The 17,249-nt window shown below is 48.6% G+C and overlaps 8 protein-coding genes across 8 annotated transcripts in view; 5 read left to right on the forward strand and 3 right to left on the reverse strand.

Annotated features, from left to right (window-relative positions):
- Window positions 1–3,337, forward strand: part of LOC131259466 (1-phosphatidylinositol 4,5-bisphosphate phosphodiesterase) — a 41,247-nt gene extending 37,910 nt beyond the window's left edge. Inside the window, exon 13 of the mRNA XM_058260965.1 lies at window positions 468–3,337. The gene's annotated coding sequence lies outside the window, so the exon portion shown is untranslated. The remainder of the gene's footprint in view (window positions 1–467) is intronic.
- A 128-nt stretch (window positions 3,338–3,465) lies between these two features.
- LOC131259470 (large ribosomal subunit protein bL33m) lies at window positions 3,466–4,167 on the reverse strand. Its single transcript, XM_058260970.1, has 3 exons — window positions 4,127–4,167; window positions 3,920–4,023; window positions 3,466–3,847 (listed from the first exon to the last, which is right to left on the reverse strand). Exons 1-3 carry the CDS (start codon window positions 4,165–4,167, stop codon window positions 3,795–3,797), a joined length of 198 nt encoding a protein of 65 aa, XP_058116953.1. The 3' UTR covers window positions 3,466–3,794.
- Window positions 4,168–4,590: 423 nt separating this feature from the next.
- Window positions 4,591–6,992, forward strand: LOC131259468 (bifunctional lysine-specific demethylase and histidyl-hydroxylase NO66). The gene is made up of 2 exons (XM_058260967.1): window positions 4,591–4,868; window positions 4,954–6,992. The coding sequence occupies exons 1-2, from the start codon at window positions 4,689–4,691 to the stop codon at window positions 6,892–6,894; spliced, it is 2,121 nt and encodes a 706-aa protein (XP_058116950.1). The 5' UTR covers window positions 4,591–4,688; the 3' UTR covers window positions 6,895–6,992.
- Window positions 6,993–7,527: 535 nt separating this feature from the next.
- Window positions 7,528–10,455, forward strand: LOC131259467 (uncharacterized). Its single transcript, XM_058260966.1, has 2 exons — window positions 7,528–8,451; window positions 8,520–10,455. Exons 1-2 carry the CDS (start codon window positions 7,614–7,616, stop codon window positions 10,283–10,285), a joined length of 2,604 nt encoding a protein of 867 aa, XP_058116949.1. The 5' UTR covers window positions 7,528–7,613; the 3' UTR covers window positions 10,286–10,455.
- On the reverse strand, window positions 10,362–12,915 carry LOC131259469 (signal recognition particle subunit SRP72). The gene is made up of 3 exons (XM_058260969.1): window positions 12,679–12,915; window positions 10,804–12,616; window positions 10,362–10,739 (listed from the first exon to the last, which is right to left on the reverse strand). Exons 1-3 carry the CDS (start codon window positions 12,785–12,787, stop codon window positions 10,586–10,588), a joined length of 2,076 nt encoding a protein of 691 aa, XP_058116952.1. The 5' UTR covers window positions 12,788–12,915; the 3' UTR covers window positions 10,362–10,585.
- Window positions 12,916–13,025: 110 nt separating this feature from the next.
- LOC131258787 (uncharacterized) lies at window positions 13,026–13,572 on the forward strand. Its single transcript, XM_058260166.1, has one exon. The coding sequence runs from the start codon at window positions 13,076–13,078 to the stop codon at window positions 13,553–13,555; it is 480 nt and encodes a 159-aa protein (XP_058116149.1). The 5' UTR covers window positions 13,026–13,075; the 3' UTR covers window positions 13,556–13,572.
- Window positions 13,573–13,691: 119 nt separating this feature from the next.
- LOC131261201 (phospholipid phosphatase 4) lies at window positions 13,692–15,244 on the forward strand. Its single transcript, XM_058263168.1, has 3 exons — window positions 13,692–14,124; window positions 14,211–14,596; window positions 14,666–15,244. The coding sequence occupies exons 1-3, from the start codon at window positions 13,982–13,984 to the stop codon at window positions 15,178–15,180; spliced, it is 1,044 nt and encodes a 347-aa protein (XP_058119151.1). The 5' UTR covers window positions 13,692–13,981; the 3' UTR covers window positions 15,181–15,244.
- A 56-nt stretch (window positions 15,245–15,300) lies between these two features.
- LOC131261202 (uncharacterized) lies at window positions 15,301–16,710 on the reverse strand. The gene is made up of 2 exons (XM_058263169.1): window positions 16,649–16,710; window positions 15,301–15,919 (listed from the first exon to the last, which is right to left on the reverse strand). Exons 1-2 carry the CDS (start codon window positions 16,708–16,710, stop codon window positions 15,301–15,303), a joined length of 681 nt encoding a protein of 226 aa, XP_058119152.1.
- Window positions 16,711–17,249: the final 539 nt, after the last annotated feature.

Below are 17,249 nucleotides of genomic sequence, written 5' to 3' on the forward strand. Positions count from 1 at the left end.
AGGATAAACAAGTTTGTCTCTTTCTATAATGTCATACTGCTTGTTCAGCATCTTCTTTTAAGTAATATGGCCATGTTTTATGGATTTGCATACGCACAGTATCAACGGTAGGAAATCACGCTTATATCAATATATATTTTAAACTGTTTATTTCCAATCCTCCTGAAACGTTTAAACATCTTCTCTATGTTTCAAAATAGATTCTTTTGTATTTAACCTTTAATAATTAGTTTGTCTGCTCCCTGGGGGGCTCTTAAGACGGTTTAATTCGATACTCCAGTCGGAAAAAGTGACCAACTACCATACTAGCTGAAATGTGGAAAAAGCCGCCACCACAAAAATCGAGTTCTATCCTAGCAACCGGGAAAATAAGCTGCTTTACTAACCACTATCATCCGCCCAAACCGATCGAACGGAAAGGAACAATCAAAATTAAAATCTTTTCTTTTCCTCTCCATAAAACGCAGCTCATCGAAATGTACAAAGTGGACGAAGAGGAATACAAGCTGGCATCGAAGTACGAGTTTTTCGCCTAAACCGACCGGAACGTCCGGATCTCAATCCTCCAATCATATCCTGGATCGTAGATCGAAGGCTGAACGGTGGTCATACAGAAATAAGGATAACGGCTTGAGAGTTTCGGCGGGGTTGTGGACCTGAAGGACCTAAAGAATCGTTTGTGATGTTGTGCGTCGTGGCAAGCCGCCACGGATCTCCAGCTAGCTATTTTGTTTTTATTTAGTTTATGTTAAAGAACCAACTAGTTATCGTACCGGATTGTTGTAACTACCGGGAAGGAAGGCATCAAGGAGAGTGTATTTACGTCCAGTATCCACCCTATACAGTTTATGAACCGATAATACCGATACCGGCAACCCAACAGTTACCTTCGTTCATGGTTGTTCATGGCTGAAAGGTCCTATCGCAGCAGGGAAAACTGTCCACGCGCCACGTGGGTGAACAATAGCGATGTGCAATGCATTTGTCCAAATCACATACATATGTAAACTTAAAATCCATACAAACATATACACATAATCTAAGAGGTCTAAGGAAGAGAAAACCAAAGCGAAAGAACAATTATAGCGATCAGCGAGAACACATTTTCTTGCCTTTTTTATAGTCACATGTTTTCCATTTGCCTGAATGTTATAGTTCTTTTTGCTGTTTGCTAAATTACTTTGTTAATGAGAATATGTCTAAAAACACTTTGATTGGCTGTAGCTCTTTAGTGTTAGTAGATCAGTTTAATTTATTTGCGATCGGGCATTATCGAAAAAAAGTCAATTGAGAATGAACATTTTCTAGAGGAATCGTTCCTTCTATACCATTCGCTTGAGTTTCCGATTTTGTGAAAGGACAAATTGATTGTCGCTAGCAATTTTATTCTATACCAAGGACAGGCCATGCACTTGATAAAATCAATCCTAGAGAAATCCAATAAACAATAAAAAGGAAAAGAAATCAAACATCGCTCGAAAACAACGCGAATGAAACAGAAACAGATATCCAAATTGTACAATCTCTTTGATTGATTGATTTTCATTTGTTAGAAGGACCAGTGAACTTGTTGCATGTGAAAAAAGCAAGAAACATTAGGAAACCGATTGAAAATCATTGACCAGTTACCTTTTAGTAAGAGCCACGGAACAAAGATGAGGCAATTGATACCAAATTACACCCAAAGTAGCAGTATGAAGGTATGAAACACGCTGTTAACTTGTCAAACAATACTTGTATTATGTTCTAATCAAAATTATTAAGTAGTAAAAAGTTGAGTTCTCTTGTCTTTTCGACAGAATCGCGCGCCCGCTGAAAAAAAACGAATCATGGAGGAAATGTCTGCTGATTTAGTTATTGCAAAGGGAAGAAACTTTTCCTAGAGATTGTTTCGAATCCAAGCACTCTTTCTATATGCGTCCATTGCCATGGTGAGACCTGATTAACTTACTCTGTTGTTTAGAAATCCGTTAAACGTGCGTGTTTCAACCTTTCCGGCGTTGAATGCTATATAACTAGCACTTTTCAATGTTCGTAAGCAAATTAGCAACATTTAAAACACGTACACCCAAATCTAACGAATGAACGTGCAATCCTGTGTGCGCAAACGAACGCAATGCGAATGAGAGTCATATTAGTGCCTATTTCGAGACAACCGAACCGGAATTCCTCTCCAATGCCACGGAACTGGATCTGGGAGGTTGATCTCGTCGTCTCAGTGTCCTTCTTGATCATTCCTCTCGTTCCTTCCTTCCTGGGCGCTATCGAAAATCGGCAGACGAAAAAGGGGGGTTGCGAAAGGATGAAAGGAAGGTCCCTTTTTATTCAACCACATCATATTGCACTTGCCTAGATTTGTTGTGAAACATTTTTTTCCGTTAACTCTTGCTGCAGTGGTGCGCAGTGAGGTCCCGGGACATACAGCTATTCAAAATCCAGCGTTGACAGATAAAAAAAAGAAACACTCTAGTCGTTTATGTTTTAAGCAGGTTACTATCATAAGCGCCACCGGAAGCGGGACACAATTGTCGGCCTCCAAAACCCTCGACGTCGGTGGTGTAATATGGGACGTTAAGGAAACACCAGCAGAGCAGGAGAGAAGGGAAAGGCACGCACATACAAAAATATCATTCCTAACTATGTGTCCCTCTGAAGAGAGACAGGAGCAGTGAACATGGGACACACGGGACATACATCCCGAGAAGAAGGAGATTATCTATTAAATGGAAACAAGAAGTGCTTCTCTTCGCCCGGTTCCGAGTACCGGAAGGCGAGGGACCCCTTTTTCTTGGCCCAATGGCCCCGGTCAAATCGGTCAGCTGTGGAGTGTATTCGCCAGCCTTTTTCTTCTTTTGGACGCCGCTCGTTTCCAGTCGTCAATAATATATGAATAAAACAATGAATACAGACAAGAGCATAATAAATAACTATCAACCATAAACTAGTGAAACGATACTGTTATATAATAATACAATTAATAACTATAGCGTTAGTAGAAAGGACGAATACTTTCGGTGTGTGTGTTCTCTCTTTCGCTCTCGGACCAGTTTGTACCAGTTCAGTTTGTTTTTTAAATTAAAAACCCATCCAGCCCACTGTTTGAGCACGTAGCCAAACTCGTAGTTGATTTTATAGAGAAACGAAGAAACATGCAAGAGCTTGGGCACACGAACTAAGGAAATACGGTATCGGTCGGTCGGCATGATGGCAACTTGGCTGACCAAGGAAGCCCGATGCGAGTGAAATGATTATAGCATTGTTCAAATCACCGTTCCGTTATCAACAATTCTCCTTAGGGAATGCAACAATGATGATGAATTCAAATGAAAAACAAATGTACTATGTAATGTGGGATGTTTTCTTTACGTATACGTTAACCATCCGAAAGCATTGAACGAAGTAAGATATACAAGAATCAAACTAAACATATGTAATTTACATTTAGTCAAGCAATATATTGGCAAGCTACTGGGTGTTTTTCGAGATATTCTAACACCACGTGTGGTAAGTTTCCACTGTAACGTATCCATGGATACATGCATGTCTATGGTATCCATGTTGACAATTTCTTATGTTTGATATTGGTATCACATTTTTCTCTGAATCGATAGAGCATAAGACATAATATGTGATCTTTTGTTGAATTCAGCAACAATGTGTTTGTTTCTGGCGTGAGCCCTATGAGAGTTTAAAGGGTGTGCAAGACATAGGTTTATTCCACGTGTAGTGAACTTATTCTACTCATTTACAGTACATTCTACGAATGAAATGCTACGCTTTCCTTCTGCTGGCAATCAGTTTAAGCTTCGAATTCGCTTCCGTTCCCGATAGAGAGACATCCTTTGAACTAGAAATGGTTTGGAAAGGGGATACTGAATTACAATGGAACCCAAAAGTGTAAAAGCACCGTAAAACCTACTGTATGGGTCGAACCGTTGCAGCTCCAGCTTATCGGCAAGCCGTTCCCGTATGGTCGTAAACTGATGGCCGCTGACCGCACTTTCCATGAGAACAAGGATGTTCCTGCACAACGAACACGAAAGGAATAGTACATGAAAACAGTCATGAAGTTACGGACACCATGTGTCTTAGGCTACATGATAGAAAAACATGGTCTTAGGCTTACTTGCTCTTTGCTTTCTTCAGTAGAATATTAGTGAGAAACATTGCACTCTAGTTACGCACCATAAGGTGGAAAATAACGTAAAATTATCAGCTAAAACGAGACCACCGGATCCGGTTACGTTCTTTTAGTTGCCGAAATGTACCAATGTTGCTGCAAAACAATCTACATGTAGAAGGTTGCATAATATGGAGTATTTTGACAGCCCTCAGATCGAACCGGATGAATCTTCAGTTGCTAATTCTACCATATTGGTGCTGGTGATTTATGAGTTTGAAAATTATAACATTGCCTAGGTTGTGTAAAACCATTACTACAATTACCAGCCAGAATATTTCTAACTCGTTTGGATTTTATCGCTACTAAGCGGGCCCCTTCTCCACGCGTTGTCACTGGGACGTGTAACGGAAAAGTCATAACAAAAAACGGCGCTCACCGTTTGACGGATGTTTGGGAAGGGCGGCGGGAGAGGGCGCACGAGCAACATCATAGTAAACATTGCGTGAAAGCGCGTGTTGGGGTTCGTGCTATTATCGTGTAAATTTGTGATCGGTCCTGCAGGGCGATGGAAACCGTGGTGCCGGTCGTTGTGGCCGAGTCCGCCGCCGTCGAAGGCATGGAAGGCGCGAGCAGTAAAAAACCGCCGCAGAAGAGAAAAAAGCCGGCCTCATCCCCGGTCGCTGGTCAGCCGCCTGGAACGCCCACACCAGCCTCTACGAAAATGAAAGCGCAAATGATCAACGAGGTGAGTTAGTGACCGTTTTGGGCGTCTTTTTTTGTATTTTCACGTTTATAAAACGTTCGATTTGCCATTCTTTTCCCCCCCGAAGATCATGGAGGAAATGAATGAAAAACTGGGTACAGAAGAAGATGGCAAAACCGATCAGCCTGCCAAGAAGAAACAAAAGAATAAACATACCACCAACGCTACGGACATGGTGGTTACTTCTCCCGCCGGAAGTGGTGTTAGCGATGGTGGAAAGAAGCAGAAGAAACCCGCCAAGCAGGTGCGCTTTCAGATCAAACTGTATCCAACGAAGACGTCACAACCGCAGGCCACCTCAGCGGCCGCGATAGCAAAGAAAAAGAAGGCCAAACAACAGACGACTCCCAAGGCGCAACCAAAGGGCGAGCAAAGCGGTGGTACCAAAGGGCAGAGGCAGCAGCAGAATGGTGCAACGGACGCTAAGAAACCTCCTACTAAGCGAAACCGCTCCAAAGCGAACGCCTCAAAACCGGCCACACCGGCCTCGAACGGTGCTGCGCAAGCAGGAGGAGAGTATGTGTTGCCTCCGCCAACGAGCAATTTCACGCCCATCAAAATTAAGCAGGAGCCAAAAACACCCCAAGGCAAGCTGCAACGGCCAGCCGCCTCGACACCGGTCCTGCCGGCGGGAATGCCAAATGAGCTAGACAGTGTGACGATCGGCCGGCATACGTTCGGCTGGCTCATCGGACCGATCACTGTAGAGGAGTTCATGGGTAGCTACTGGGAGCGGAAGCCGCTGCTGGTTCAGCGCAACGACCGGCAATACTACGCCGGCCTGCTGTCGCGCGCCATGATCGACGAGATGCTGCGCACCAACAACGTCGAGTACACGAAGAACATCGACATCACGTCGTACGTGGGCGGGCAGCGCGAGACGCACAACCCGGATGGGCGCGTCCTCCCGCCCGACATGTGGCACTTCTACGGCGAAGGCTGCAGCGTGCGCATGCTCAACCCGCAGACCTACCTGCGCTCGATCTACGAGCTGAACGTGAAGCTGCAGGAGTACTTCCACTGCATGACCGGGGCCAACTTCTACCTAACGCCACCAAACAGTCAGGGCTTCGCGCCACACTACGACGACATCGAGGCGTTCGTACTACAGGTTGAGGGTCGCAAGCGATGGCGCTTGTACCCGGCCCGCCAGCCGCAAGAAACGTTGGCGCGCGTATCGTCGGAAAACCTGAGCGAGGAGGAACTGGCTACGCCACTGCTGGACGTGGTGCTTGAGGCGGGCGATTTGCTGTACTTTCCGCGTGGCTGCATCCACCAGGCGGCCACCGTTCCGGGCGCTCACTCGCTGCACGTGACGCTAAGCGTGTACCAGCGCAACTGCTGGGCGGACCTATTCGAGCAGATGCTCCCGCTGGCGCTGGCCAGCGCCGCCGAGGAGAACCAGCAGCTGCGCGAAGGATTACCGCTCGATCTGCATCACCACTTCGGTATCGTTCACTCGGACGAGGTGACCACCGAGCGACGTCGACTGATCGTGCGCATTCGGGCCATGTTCGACAAGCTGTTCTCCGATACGGCGATTGATGCGGCCGTCGATCAGCTGGCCAAGCGTTTCCAGCACGATGCCCTGCCACCGCTGGTCGACTACACCGAGTGGAACGACACGGTTTACGGCGCAGGAAACTACGAGTTCCGTCCGGACGGAACGGTGGAGTGCGTGCGGCCGATCGAGGAGCAGTCGTCGGTGCGGCTGCTGCGTCGCAACATCCTGCGGCTGGTGAGCGAGGAGGACAAGCTGCGTATCTACTACCACACGGACAATTCGCGCGAGTACCACCAGTACGAGGCGAATTTTCTCGAGCTCGACCACGAAACGGCGCTCGGGGTGGAGCTGCTAATCAAGATGTACCCGCGGTACATTCCCGTGGCCAGCCTACCAGTCGAAGATCGGCTCGAGTTCATCCGTAGCCTGTGGGAGAAGGGCTTGATCGTGTGCCGGAGGCCGGCAGCGACTGCAGCGGCAACTGATGAAGTTTCTTCGCCATAGTAACCCGTTAAGATCCGTCAATTCAATTGTCCGTTCTCTTTCAATTGTGAACCGAAGATATTCCAAGGAAAGACACAAAACAAAACAAATTAGTAGGCCGTAGTAAGAGTTCGTTTTACGTTTACAGTTGTAGACTCAAGTCTGTGTAGATCAAGTACTTGATGACATGTAGCGTTGAAATGGAGCTCAGAAGAATTTGTGTTGGAATCAAATGAAGAACATTTTGTACACGATCACGATCGCGATTTTGGCTATCAGGTTTTTCAACTCTACTCGCTTGCTATCGCAGTAGATCGAATTAACGATTCTTTTAACAACGGTATTCGTCTGGATTAATGCAATCTTGTTTCTTTGCCACACTTTCAACCCACCCTTATAACCACCTTCCAATTATTTATCACAGGGGTCGTTAAATTGTGCCTCGCAGATTACGTGCTCAAGAACAAAAGTGAACGCGATGTCGCAGTGTTGTGCTTTTTGAAATTGTAGTTTAAATTAAAAAATCCTGCACTAAAAGTACCCCGAAACTGGGGACATTTTCTGCTTTCTTTTTAACCTGGCACGCAATAAAAAAAATTGTGCCAACCCCTGGCATTGTACACTTATCGATCACACACTCTGCTACCGAAGTTGCATTGGTGCATAAGCGCTGCAGAGTCTTAGCAAGGAGCAAGTAACAAATTTAGGCTAAAAGTGTACCAAACTACTGTGTGGGAAACATGGCTCAAAAACATATCACCAAACTGATGATGGAGTTCATCTACCGGAACGTTAATACCGAACCGGAAACGCAAAGCGAACAGGCGGACAAGTTCGTTGTTGCAGAATCGCAAATGCAAGTGATAAACATACTCGGATTTGTGATGGGTTATGTAGATAAGAACCTGGATGATTTGGCCAAGTTCGAAAGCAAGGATCTGCTGGATGAAAAAGCCCGCAAAGCGCTGCTTCCCATCGTCGAGCGTATGCCGTCTTTCGAGTTTATGATTATTCCACTGGTGCTTGTCCGTGAAGCGGAAGGTCTTTCCCTCGTGCCACTGTTGCGTGTTCGTAAGCCGAAAACACGATCTGTCTCGTACCTGGACTTCAACCTGCGGCTTTACGATGACTTTCCCAAGTTCCTGGAGTCGAACAGAATGCCCCCGTGCCAGCTGTGGTTTCCAACCGATGGAGTGATACAGTTTAACGAGTGTCACGAACTGCTCGTGTCCAGTTGCACTATCGAAAAGCGAAAAATTGAGACATTGAAAACAATCGCAGCCGTGGGTGGTGCCGCTGCGTCGGGGCTGCTGTTGGCACCGATCGCTCCAGTGGTAGCCATGCCGCTAGCTGTGCTGGCTAACGTACCCTTGCTCGGGTTTTCCATTGCGGACCTGGTGGACGGGTGCAAACATGAGCGAGGGACGGTGGTTTTCGGTCGCAGTGCTGCCCTGGTGGTAAACCTGGTAGCTTTTTCGAGCGTCGGTTTGACGGCGGCCAGTAAGGTAACCCGCCTGCGGAACGCCCTGTCGCCGGAGAAGCTGCTGCTGCTTGAACAAGCGGAAGCCTTCATGAAGGGTAGGTAATAAACACACTGCATGGTTACTAGGATTTCAATTTAATTACAATTTATATCATCCAAACAGTAACGGCTAAGGTCACTTCCACCGCAAACACCGTATACTCAATCATCAGTTGCGTGAACGGCTGGCAGCAACTGGATGCCAAGGAATGGGTGGCAGTCGCGACAAACCTTTGCTTTGCGTTCCGCGAAATAATTACAGCGGCGAATGCGGCCGCACTGTTTATAGGAATGCAAAAGCACGGAGTAGAACGATTTTTCCTCACTTATTGCACCAACTTGGCACGTGACACCATTAGGAGCAAGCTTCCTAATTGGTTTCCTCAATTGCTGGATTTAGCGGTTAACTACTTTCCTTCGCTAAAGGATGTGAAGTTTAGCGTAGACGACCAGTTTATCACGCTCCGGCTGTTCGGATACGAGTTTAAATTTGAAACTCTGTTTAAGCTCCAGATAACTGCAATTCGAAAACTTCTGAACTACGTGGGAAGCTACTTTGATCCGATCAAGAAGATATGCTCACTGAAAAATGGAGTCTTTACGCAGGAGATCATTGATGGGTTGATTACCCTTATGATATTGGTTGGAAAGCTCAACAATGTGCCCTGCGAATTGGGTGAGTACATCACCATTGGCAAAGGACATCTACTCACGTTCGGTACACTGCTGGCTTGGTGGAATGCGCCGAGCCACAACCGGCTAGAGCTACTGAAAGCACTTGTTGAGCTCAAGAAGGAGGAAACGAAGCAGTTGAACACGATCCGCTCTACTAGACTCGGGCCGGATGGCGATACAATATTTTTCCATTGGTTAATTAACGGACACACTGATAATAGCTATTGCTATTCACGCGCCTTACGCTTCTTACTTGATATGGCCCAAAGGACTGCAAACAAACCGATCGTTTTCGACGGCTCCCGCATCGTGTACAACCACCTACTGTCGCTTGACGCGCACGACTGGGATCATATTAGAACGAAAGATGAGGTGTTTTTTAATGCTCAATTTGTGCAGCTTTGCAAACGTATCGAAGACCAACAAACGACCGCTCAAAAGCTTGTCCTCCTTGGGCGCGCCAAAAGGGCCTGGATAAATACGTTCACTCTTCCACACAAAAGTCAACATCTCGAAACACTTTCGCTGCTGGAGAAAATGTTCACTCGTTCGCAGGCCCAAAAGCCGCCGCTGACGCTGGCCGAAGCGCTTGATTACGCGCTGAACCACGAATCACCCACCGTCGGAACGGTGTACTACAGTGTGCTGTTCGCCTGGAGCGTACTGGCCAAGGAGAAAAGCAGTGGTGCACATGATTGGGCCGCCATAATGGCATGCTTTTGTCAACTTCAGTGCGATGCGGCCGCGCTCAAAATGGATCAAACCATGAGCCTGCAAGTCTCGCATTCGCTTCAGACTGAAGCGGATATGGAAAAGCAACTGATAGAGATTGGACGTCTGGCGGTGAAGTTCATTAAATATGGTGAAAAGTACACGAATACGGAAGATCTCTACTTCGGTTCGCGGGAACGGGCTGCCTGCTGGCTTCACCTGTTGCCGGCCCTGCGTCACAAGGCAGGTCGAGAGCAATTTAACAGCACCGTACGTTATCTGCTGAAGAACGGCGAGGCCAAGGTGCTCCTTAACGAAGACGACGGCGACGATACTGGCAAGACGGAAGGTACACATCATGTCATGTTCTATAGTGGAAAGAATAGAATTGTGCTTGAGCTGATTCCCACCTGTAGCAACTACCTTTGGTTAGCTTCCATCCAATTGTGTAGCTTTTCTTTCAAAATCAGAACAAACGCCTCAACGTCGGTGAGTAATGATTGAAGTGCCTTAACACAAAGATAACCCAACAGTCTGCAGAGCGTCATATTTGAACATGCATTAAAAGAAGATATTAGAATTTTTATCTATTATTATTTAATTTGAATAAAAACGCGTATCATTTACACAAAATGCAGAAGATGTACGGACAAAATGATTGGCTCCACATCATTACACATTTATAACTACAATATCCTTCGCCAAAGCTGTTCTTCGGTGTATATTTGATGTGTTTTTGAACCAGCGCATTACAAGGTTTAATTGATTGACGTTATATGCAATGCACACTTTATTGGAAATGTTTTAGTGTTTGCCCTTTTTTTTCTTGTGCTGATTCTTACGTGGCAACTGGCGGGTGGCAGCGGCAGCTGCAGCCGTCTGCTCGTGCTGCGCCGAGCCTCCAGCACCCGGCGTGGCCGGGGACTGTTTCGCCTGGTTGTACACCTTGCTCATGTCGCTGTAGAGAAGAAAGAAAGTTAGTTTCTGCGATGCGAAAATCGTGACGACGCTTTTAGACTTACTATTGGTCAGCCTGCCCGGAGGCGGTTCCCTGGCTGCCCTTGATGACCTCCTTCACACGACGGTCGCGCTTCTTCCGGTAGCCGGTACGTTCGTAGCGTGGAAGCCACCGTTCCGGATCCGGCTGAGCGCTGGCATCGTAGTTCTTCGGCAGCTTGCCCTTACGCTTCTTGCGCTTCTGCCTGCGCTGCTCGGCAGGCGTTCCGGCACCCGGTGACTGATCCGCACCCGTACCACGTGCACCACCGCCTGAAGCACCGCCACCTGGCAGTGGTTGCTTGCGCTTTACGGCCTTCGCGATCATCATCCAGTTGGTTGCCTCGAGTGCATCGATCTCCGACACGGTCGTGAGCGTCTCCAGAGCCGGCAGTCGCTTGCTGGCCTGTTGCGCCTTGGCCGGGTCGAACTGGGCGTACGCGATGACGAGCTGGGCAAGTAGCTTCATATCGTTCGGGTGCGTCCGGAGCAACTCCTCGAGGCTCTTGGCAGCCGTCGCAGGCTCGCCACCCCGCAGGTGGAAGCTGGCAGCCTGGCGCCACATGTCGCTCAGATCCGCGTCGCTGATACCGCCCTTCTGCCGCTTGTACCAATCGACCGCACTCTTGAGAATCTCCGAGGCGGCCTGCTTGTTGTCCAGCCCGAGGTGCAGCGTTACCAGGGCCGATACGACTCCCGGCCGATAGCGTGCATCACCGAGCGCCTCGAGCGTCTCGATGGCCGCCTTACGGTTACCGGCCACTAGCTGCAGCTGAACGATGGCGAAGCGTACCTGCAACAACTCAACCGTGCGCTCGCGTGGCAACTTTTGCGCGTACGCCTCCAGCAACTCGATCGCCTCCCGATACTTCTTGTCCCGAGCCAGCTGGGCCACACGGATCAGCAGCGATTGAAACTCCAGCTCCGGATGAGCCACCGCCAGCCTGGTCGCCAGCAGACCACACTCGGCCGGACTGGCAAAGTACGCCAGCAGGCAATTGTTGAAGGCGATCGTCTTGCGCTGGCACGAGGTTAGCTTCTGTTCCGCCTGCTCCGAGGTGGCTACCTTCATCTTCTTCCGCGAGTCGAACACGTTCTGGTCCCGGTTGATCACCACCAGATTGTTGCTTACCACCGCCGTCAACGCGGCATCATTCGTCTTATGGCGCAGTGCGTCCGCATACAGTGCCGACGCTTCCTTCACGCGCCCCTGCATCTGCAGGCAGTAGGCCAGCTGCACCTTAATGATCGTGATCTCATCGATAATGTCCTCCTCAGTCGCACCGTCCTCCTCCAGCGCCTCCCGGCACATCTTCTCGCTCGTGCGCAGCTTTCGCTCCGCCTCGCCGTACTGCTGGCGGCCAGCCAATGCACAGCCGGCATTGTACGCAAGCTCGTACGAGTTCTCGGGTAGCTGCGTCTGGTCGCCGTTAGCTCCCGCCACGATGCACCGATTCGCTGCCACCGCGCTCATGTTCGTCCTCCGCTCATCGTCGTAGTCGTCGTGAGTGTTTTTAATAATGCTGCGATACAGCTCGAAACACTCATCGTAGCGCTCGAGGCGGTACAGGACCTGCGCCAGCAGTTCCTTTAGATTCGGTGCCAGAGCGGCCCACTGCTCCACCGATGCGCCAGGTGAACCCGCCACCGCCTGAATCGTACGGAAGGCATCCTCGGCCCGATTCAGCCGATACTCGCTGTACGCCTTCTCGAAGGTGGTGTCCGGGATGGATGTACCGCGGTCAAGAAACTTGAGCACCTCCTCGAACTTCCCGTTCTGTAGCAGGCAGACCAACTTACACTTGGCTGCTTTCCATTCCGAGCCATCCAACGTAATGACTGCAAAAAACGGTGGATGAAAAGGTAAGTATTGCTGGTGGCTGTGTCCGATCGTAACTTACTCTTGTTGGCCACTTTCAGGGCCTTGTCGTATTCGGCGCTGCCACAGTACTTGTTGAGCTCCGTGTACAGCTGCCTAATGGTGGCTTCCTTGGCCTCGGCCTTTGACATGGTGGCGTCCGGATTTCCGGTACAGCTGACTTCTTACACGTTGTAATTCAGAAGATTACCTTTAAATTTGATTCGGAATTAGGAAAACAGTTTTCCACGCGTATCAGCTTGAGCAAGAGGCTGTCCACTGTTTATGACAGTTTTCGGTCGACATGGCATTCGCTGACGTTCGGGGCAGACAAACACACAAACATAACAGCTCTGTCAAAGTCACATGACAGTATCGAAATACCAACGAATTTGTGAGGAAAAACATTCCTGTTGTGTGGAGAAATCTTAAAAATCACCATGGAAAACACCGACCGGGAGGAGTTATGTGAACTGATGGACAAACTCCTGATCAATTCGCTCGAGCTGGTGGAGCGAGACGTCCAGCTGAGCCAGGATATCGATCGGCTAATGACCGAGGGTCAAATAGACCTTGCCCACACGCGCTTCACCAAAGGCCCGAATGCCGTTAGTGCCATTCAGCTCCCGGCCGAAGATTACAAACCGTTCCGGGCCCTACACACCGTCGCAGTTGCCCCGGACGAGTCCGCCGGTGCCTTGCCACACATGACCCTCGAAAGTCACCCGGTCGATGCGGAGGAAGACCGCATCGATCCGGCCTCTTGGTTCGGTATTCTCCGCCCACCGACGCTAAACAGTGCGAAAGACAAATTTACTCGTTCCCTGGAGTCGATCGTCGAGCGAGCGAACGTCCGCGTAACCCTTGGTCACTATCTGGGCTTGTTTGCGGCACTTAATAAACACAATAGTGAAAATTGAGCTACTAGCTGACGCAATATCAATCAAAACTTCGTAGTATTTTCATTCCAACTAAGTACATCTTCTTTAATCATTCGAATTCCTATTAAAGTTTGCCTTTACCATCTGTTGCTTGGATGAGAAACAAAAGGATTCATCATCATGCAGGAAACCTGCAAGGTTGCTTTATTTACATGCCGTTGATGTTTACATTCGTTTCACTTTTCGCAAACATGCCCGTTGTCTTTCCTCCACAACTGTCAGTCGACTGCGTTGTGGCATTTGCAGCTGGATCGTACGATTTCCAGCATTCGACCGCGTTGGACCATCCCGTCATTATGTGCTCGATGCCCTCGACCGGGTAAGACGTGAATACCCTGTTTCCAAGTGGTTTCGTGGTAAAACAGGCGGTCAAACATATTTCCTCGCGCACCAACGGGCAATAGAATGACGTCCACGAATTCGCTGGAACCAGCATATCCCTGTGGAGGCTCGGTTGAGTCATCACAAAAGAAACATCTTCGCACCGGACTGGAGCTTAATCTACCCCTGGAGACAACCGTGAGGATTATACTGACCTGTATATACATGTAAGGATAACCGGATCGCCACTCTGCTACAAAATCCCTCTCAATTGTGATAATCCCCGACCGACCTTTGACCCTCTTTTATCTAGAGCGCTCGAGTTCAAAGCACCGTTTGTGCGTAAAATTCAACCGGAAGAATTATGGCTGTACCGGAACCCAAGGTCCGATAGCTACGTCCCCCTCACCATGCTCTGGCCAGTGGTGCTCGGTGTGCCGGGGCTGTTTTTCACACTGCACTATCTGCGAACGCAAGACCGCCACGACCTACGTTCCGCCGTGCTGGCGTTCACCCTTGGCCTCGGTCTGAACGGGGTCATTACGAACACGATAAAAATTGCCGTCGGTCGCCCACGGCCCGACTTTTTCTGGCGCTGCTTCCCCGATGGGGTGATGAACGAAGATCTGCGTTGCACCGGAACAGACATGCGGGCTCTCATGGATGGGCGGAAAAGTTTCCCATCCGGACACTCCTCCTGTAAGTATACGGTAAGATTAGTCCCTCACATCGACATGTTCCTAATGGTTCTTACTTGTTTCTGTGTAGTTGCGTTTGTTGGTCTCGGATTTCTTACCTGGTACTTGATCGGAAAGCTGCACCTGATGAACGAACGTGGTCGAGGTCGCTCGGTGCGAGTAATATTGGCAGGACTGCCTCTGTTCGCAGCAACAATGATTGCGATCAGTCGAACCTGTGACTACCATCATCACTGGCAGGACGTGACTATTGGGTCGTTGATTGGACTAGTCCTTTCCTACATATGCTACCGTCAGTATTATCCGGCGTTTGCTGAACGCAACTGCCATCTGCCGTACTTGCCCCTGCAGTATCAGGAGTCGTGCTTGGGCTCGTCACCATCAGCCATAAAGAACCAGCACAGTCCAAACCGTGGCAAAAGGCTCCAAGCTGGGGCGCCGCCTCCCCCGTCCGGATCGCCACTGGTCACAAAATCAAACTACGACGGTCGAACGATCGAAGGCAATGGGGCCGACGACTCGGAGGGGGAAACGAGAAGCCTTCTTTCTTCCGCCATCGAGCAAAAGGAAGCTAAGTGGATATAATCCATCACAGTTGGCTGACAGGTGTCCGTTACCCAAAGGATATGATCCGCCTGCTACGAACGAAGCACGAATTTATTGTGGATTTTTTAACAACCAAACAAACATCATTCAGTCTCTACACTACTCATCGACGACGCTGCACCTCATCTGTACCAAACCATCGCCGAGCCCACATTCAATAACGTCCCCTGGGCGCACTGGACCCGCCCCCGCTGGTGTTCCCGTGAGCAACAGATCGTTCTCCTCGAGGGTCATAAACCGCGACACGTACGCGATTAGTTCAGCGATCGGGAAGATCAGATTGCTCGTGCTGTCATCTTGTTTGCGCACGCCGTTAACATCGCACCACACGCGCACATCGTCCGGATTGGGCAGTTCCTTGACGGCGATGAATCGACTAACCGGAGTCGAGGTGTCGAACCCTTTGCCCAAACACCAGGGTAGCCCTCTTGGGCGAGCATTGATGATAAAGTCCATGCCGGTCATGTCCAGTGCCAGACAGTAGCCACCAACGAACGCCATGGCCTGGTCGGGCGTCACGTTGGCACACCGTTGCCCAATAATCACACCCAGCTCGGCCTCAAAGTTGATCACACCACCAAAGACGCGCGGTACCCGAATCGTGGGTACGGATGTGGAAGCACTCGCTGATAGTTCCGCATCGAGCAGTGACGAGATGGGCTTGAAGAATATGACGGGTGCGTCCGGTTTCGGGGCGTTGGTGAGGCGCAGAATTTCTCTGCAGCGACGATAAAACAAAACCGTCAAATCCAAAGCAAGGTTAGAAACAATTGATGCGAGGCACTCGATAGTGAGATAAAATATTAGCGAAATCCGACCGAAAACATTACGCAAAAAGTATCACAGCATGTGGGAGCAAGGATTCCCTACTGAATGCTATAAAGATGTACCTATCTGTATGTGTTAAGAGTGATAAGAGAAAAAATATTGATCATAGCTTCATCTATTGAACTAGGGCAAATACTGTAACTACTTTTTAAAACCCAAAGGAAAGATATCCAGAGGCTGTTGATTTATCGTCCTTATTTTCAAATTCCTTAAATAAAGCAACAAAGTCATACCGTCCTATGGTTCATTGCATTGTTTTAACCGGTCAAGAGAAAAATAGTTTTACGTAACCCAATTATTTTATGCTAGTTTAAACAAGACCCGATAATAAAGTGTACGATTAGACGGAATGTTGTAACGCATTTGTCCTAGAGTATATTTATTTGTATTATATATTTGATCATGAACAAAAATATGATCGGCATTAAAAAGAAACCATTTTTCCAAGGCAACCTAGACCGTGACAATACACCGAAATTGTTTCTAAACCAATTCATCACTCACAGAGCTTTTGCCAAAGTTTTTACGGAATATGCAATGTTTTCTACGCATAAATCCAACCAGAAGGAGGTCATACTGAGCAAAACACTTGACTTCAAAGACCAACACAGCTACTTACTTGTAGTTAACGCCTGCACCGATTATTTTACGCGTAGAATGGAAGAACTTGGTCGACGGCATCTTCAACGTCAAAGAAATGTTTCCTTTAAACCCGGGCTCCTGTGACCTGTGCAATAACGGGAAGCGGAACCAAGGCTCGCTTTGCAAACTCCACTCGCTAGAAACGGTCAGCTGTTACTACGAGCCTACCCTCCAGAGAACCTTCGATGCAATTGCACCCCGTCGTACTTGTGCCCGGCCGCTTCTTAAGGGTGTTGTTTTGCCCAGGGCTGGTTTCTCTTTCACTCCTCGTACTATTTTGTAAAGTCTTAATTGCGCCCCGTCATTGATAAGGGGGATGGCGCGAGATACCCCCGATTGCGTTTGATTGAAGGGAAAGAAGCACAAACACACACAAAGTCACGGAGAGACGATTAACATAAGTGGCGATGGCAAACTCGATGCCCTCCAGATACTGACCGGACCGGTCGAACGAAGATTTTTATGTTAACCAAACGACCACGAAGGTGCACGTGTAATAAGCAGTGCGCGAATGTTGGTGGTTTGCGTCACGTGACGGATTTATTTTTTGCAAACTTAAACCCATTCATAAGTTTGTT

The sequence above is a fragment of the Anopheles coustani genome, chromosome 3 (assembly GCF_943734705.1).
Source record: "Anopheles coustani chromosome 3, idAnoCousDA_361_x.2, whole genome shotgun sequence".
Classification (NCBI taxonomy): Eukaryota; Metazoa; Arthropoda; class Insecta; order Diptera; family Culicidae; genus Anopheles; species Anopheles coustani.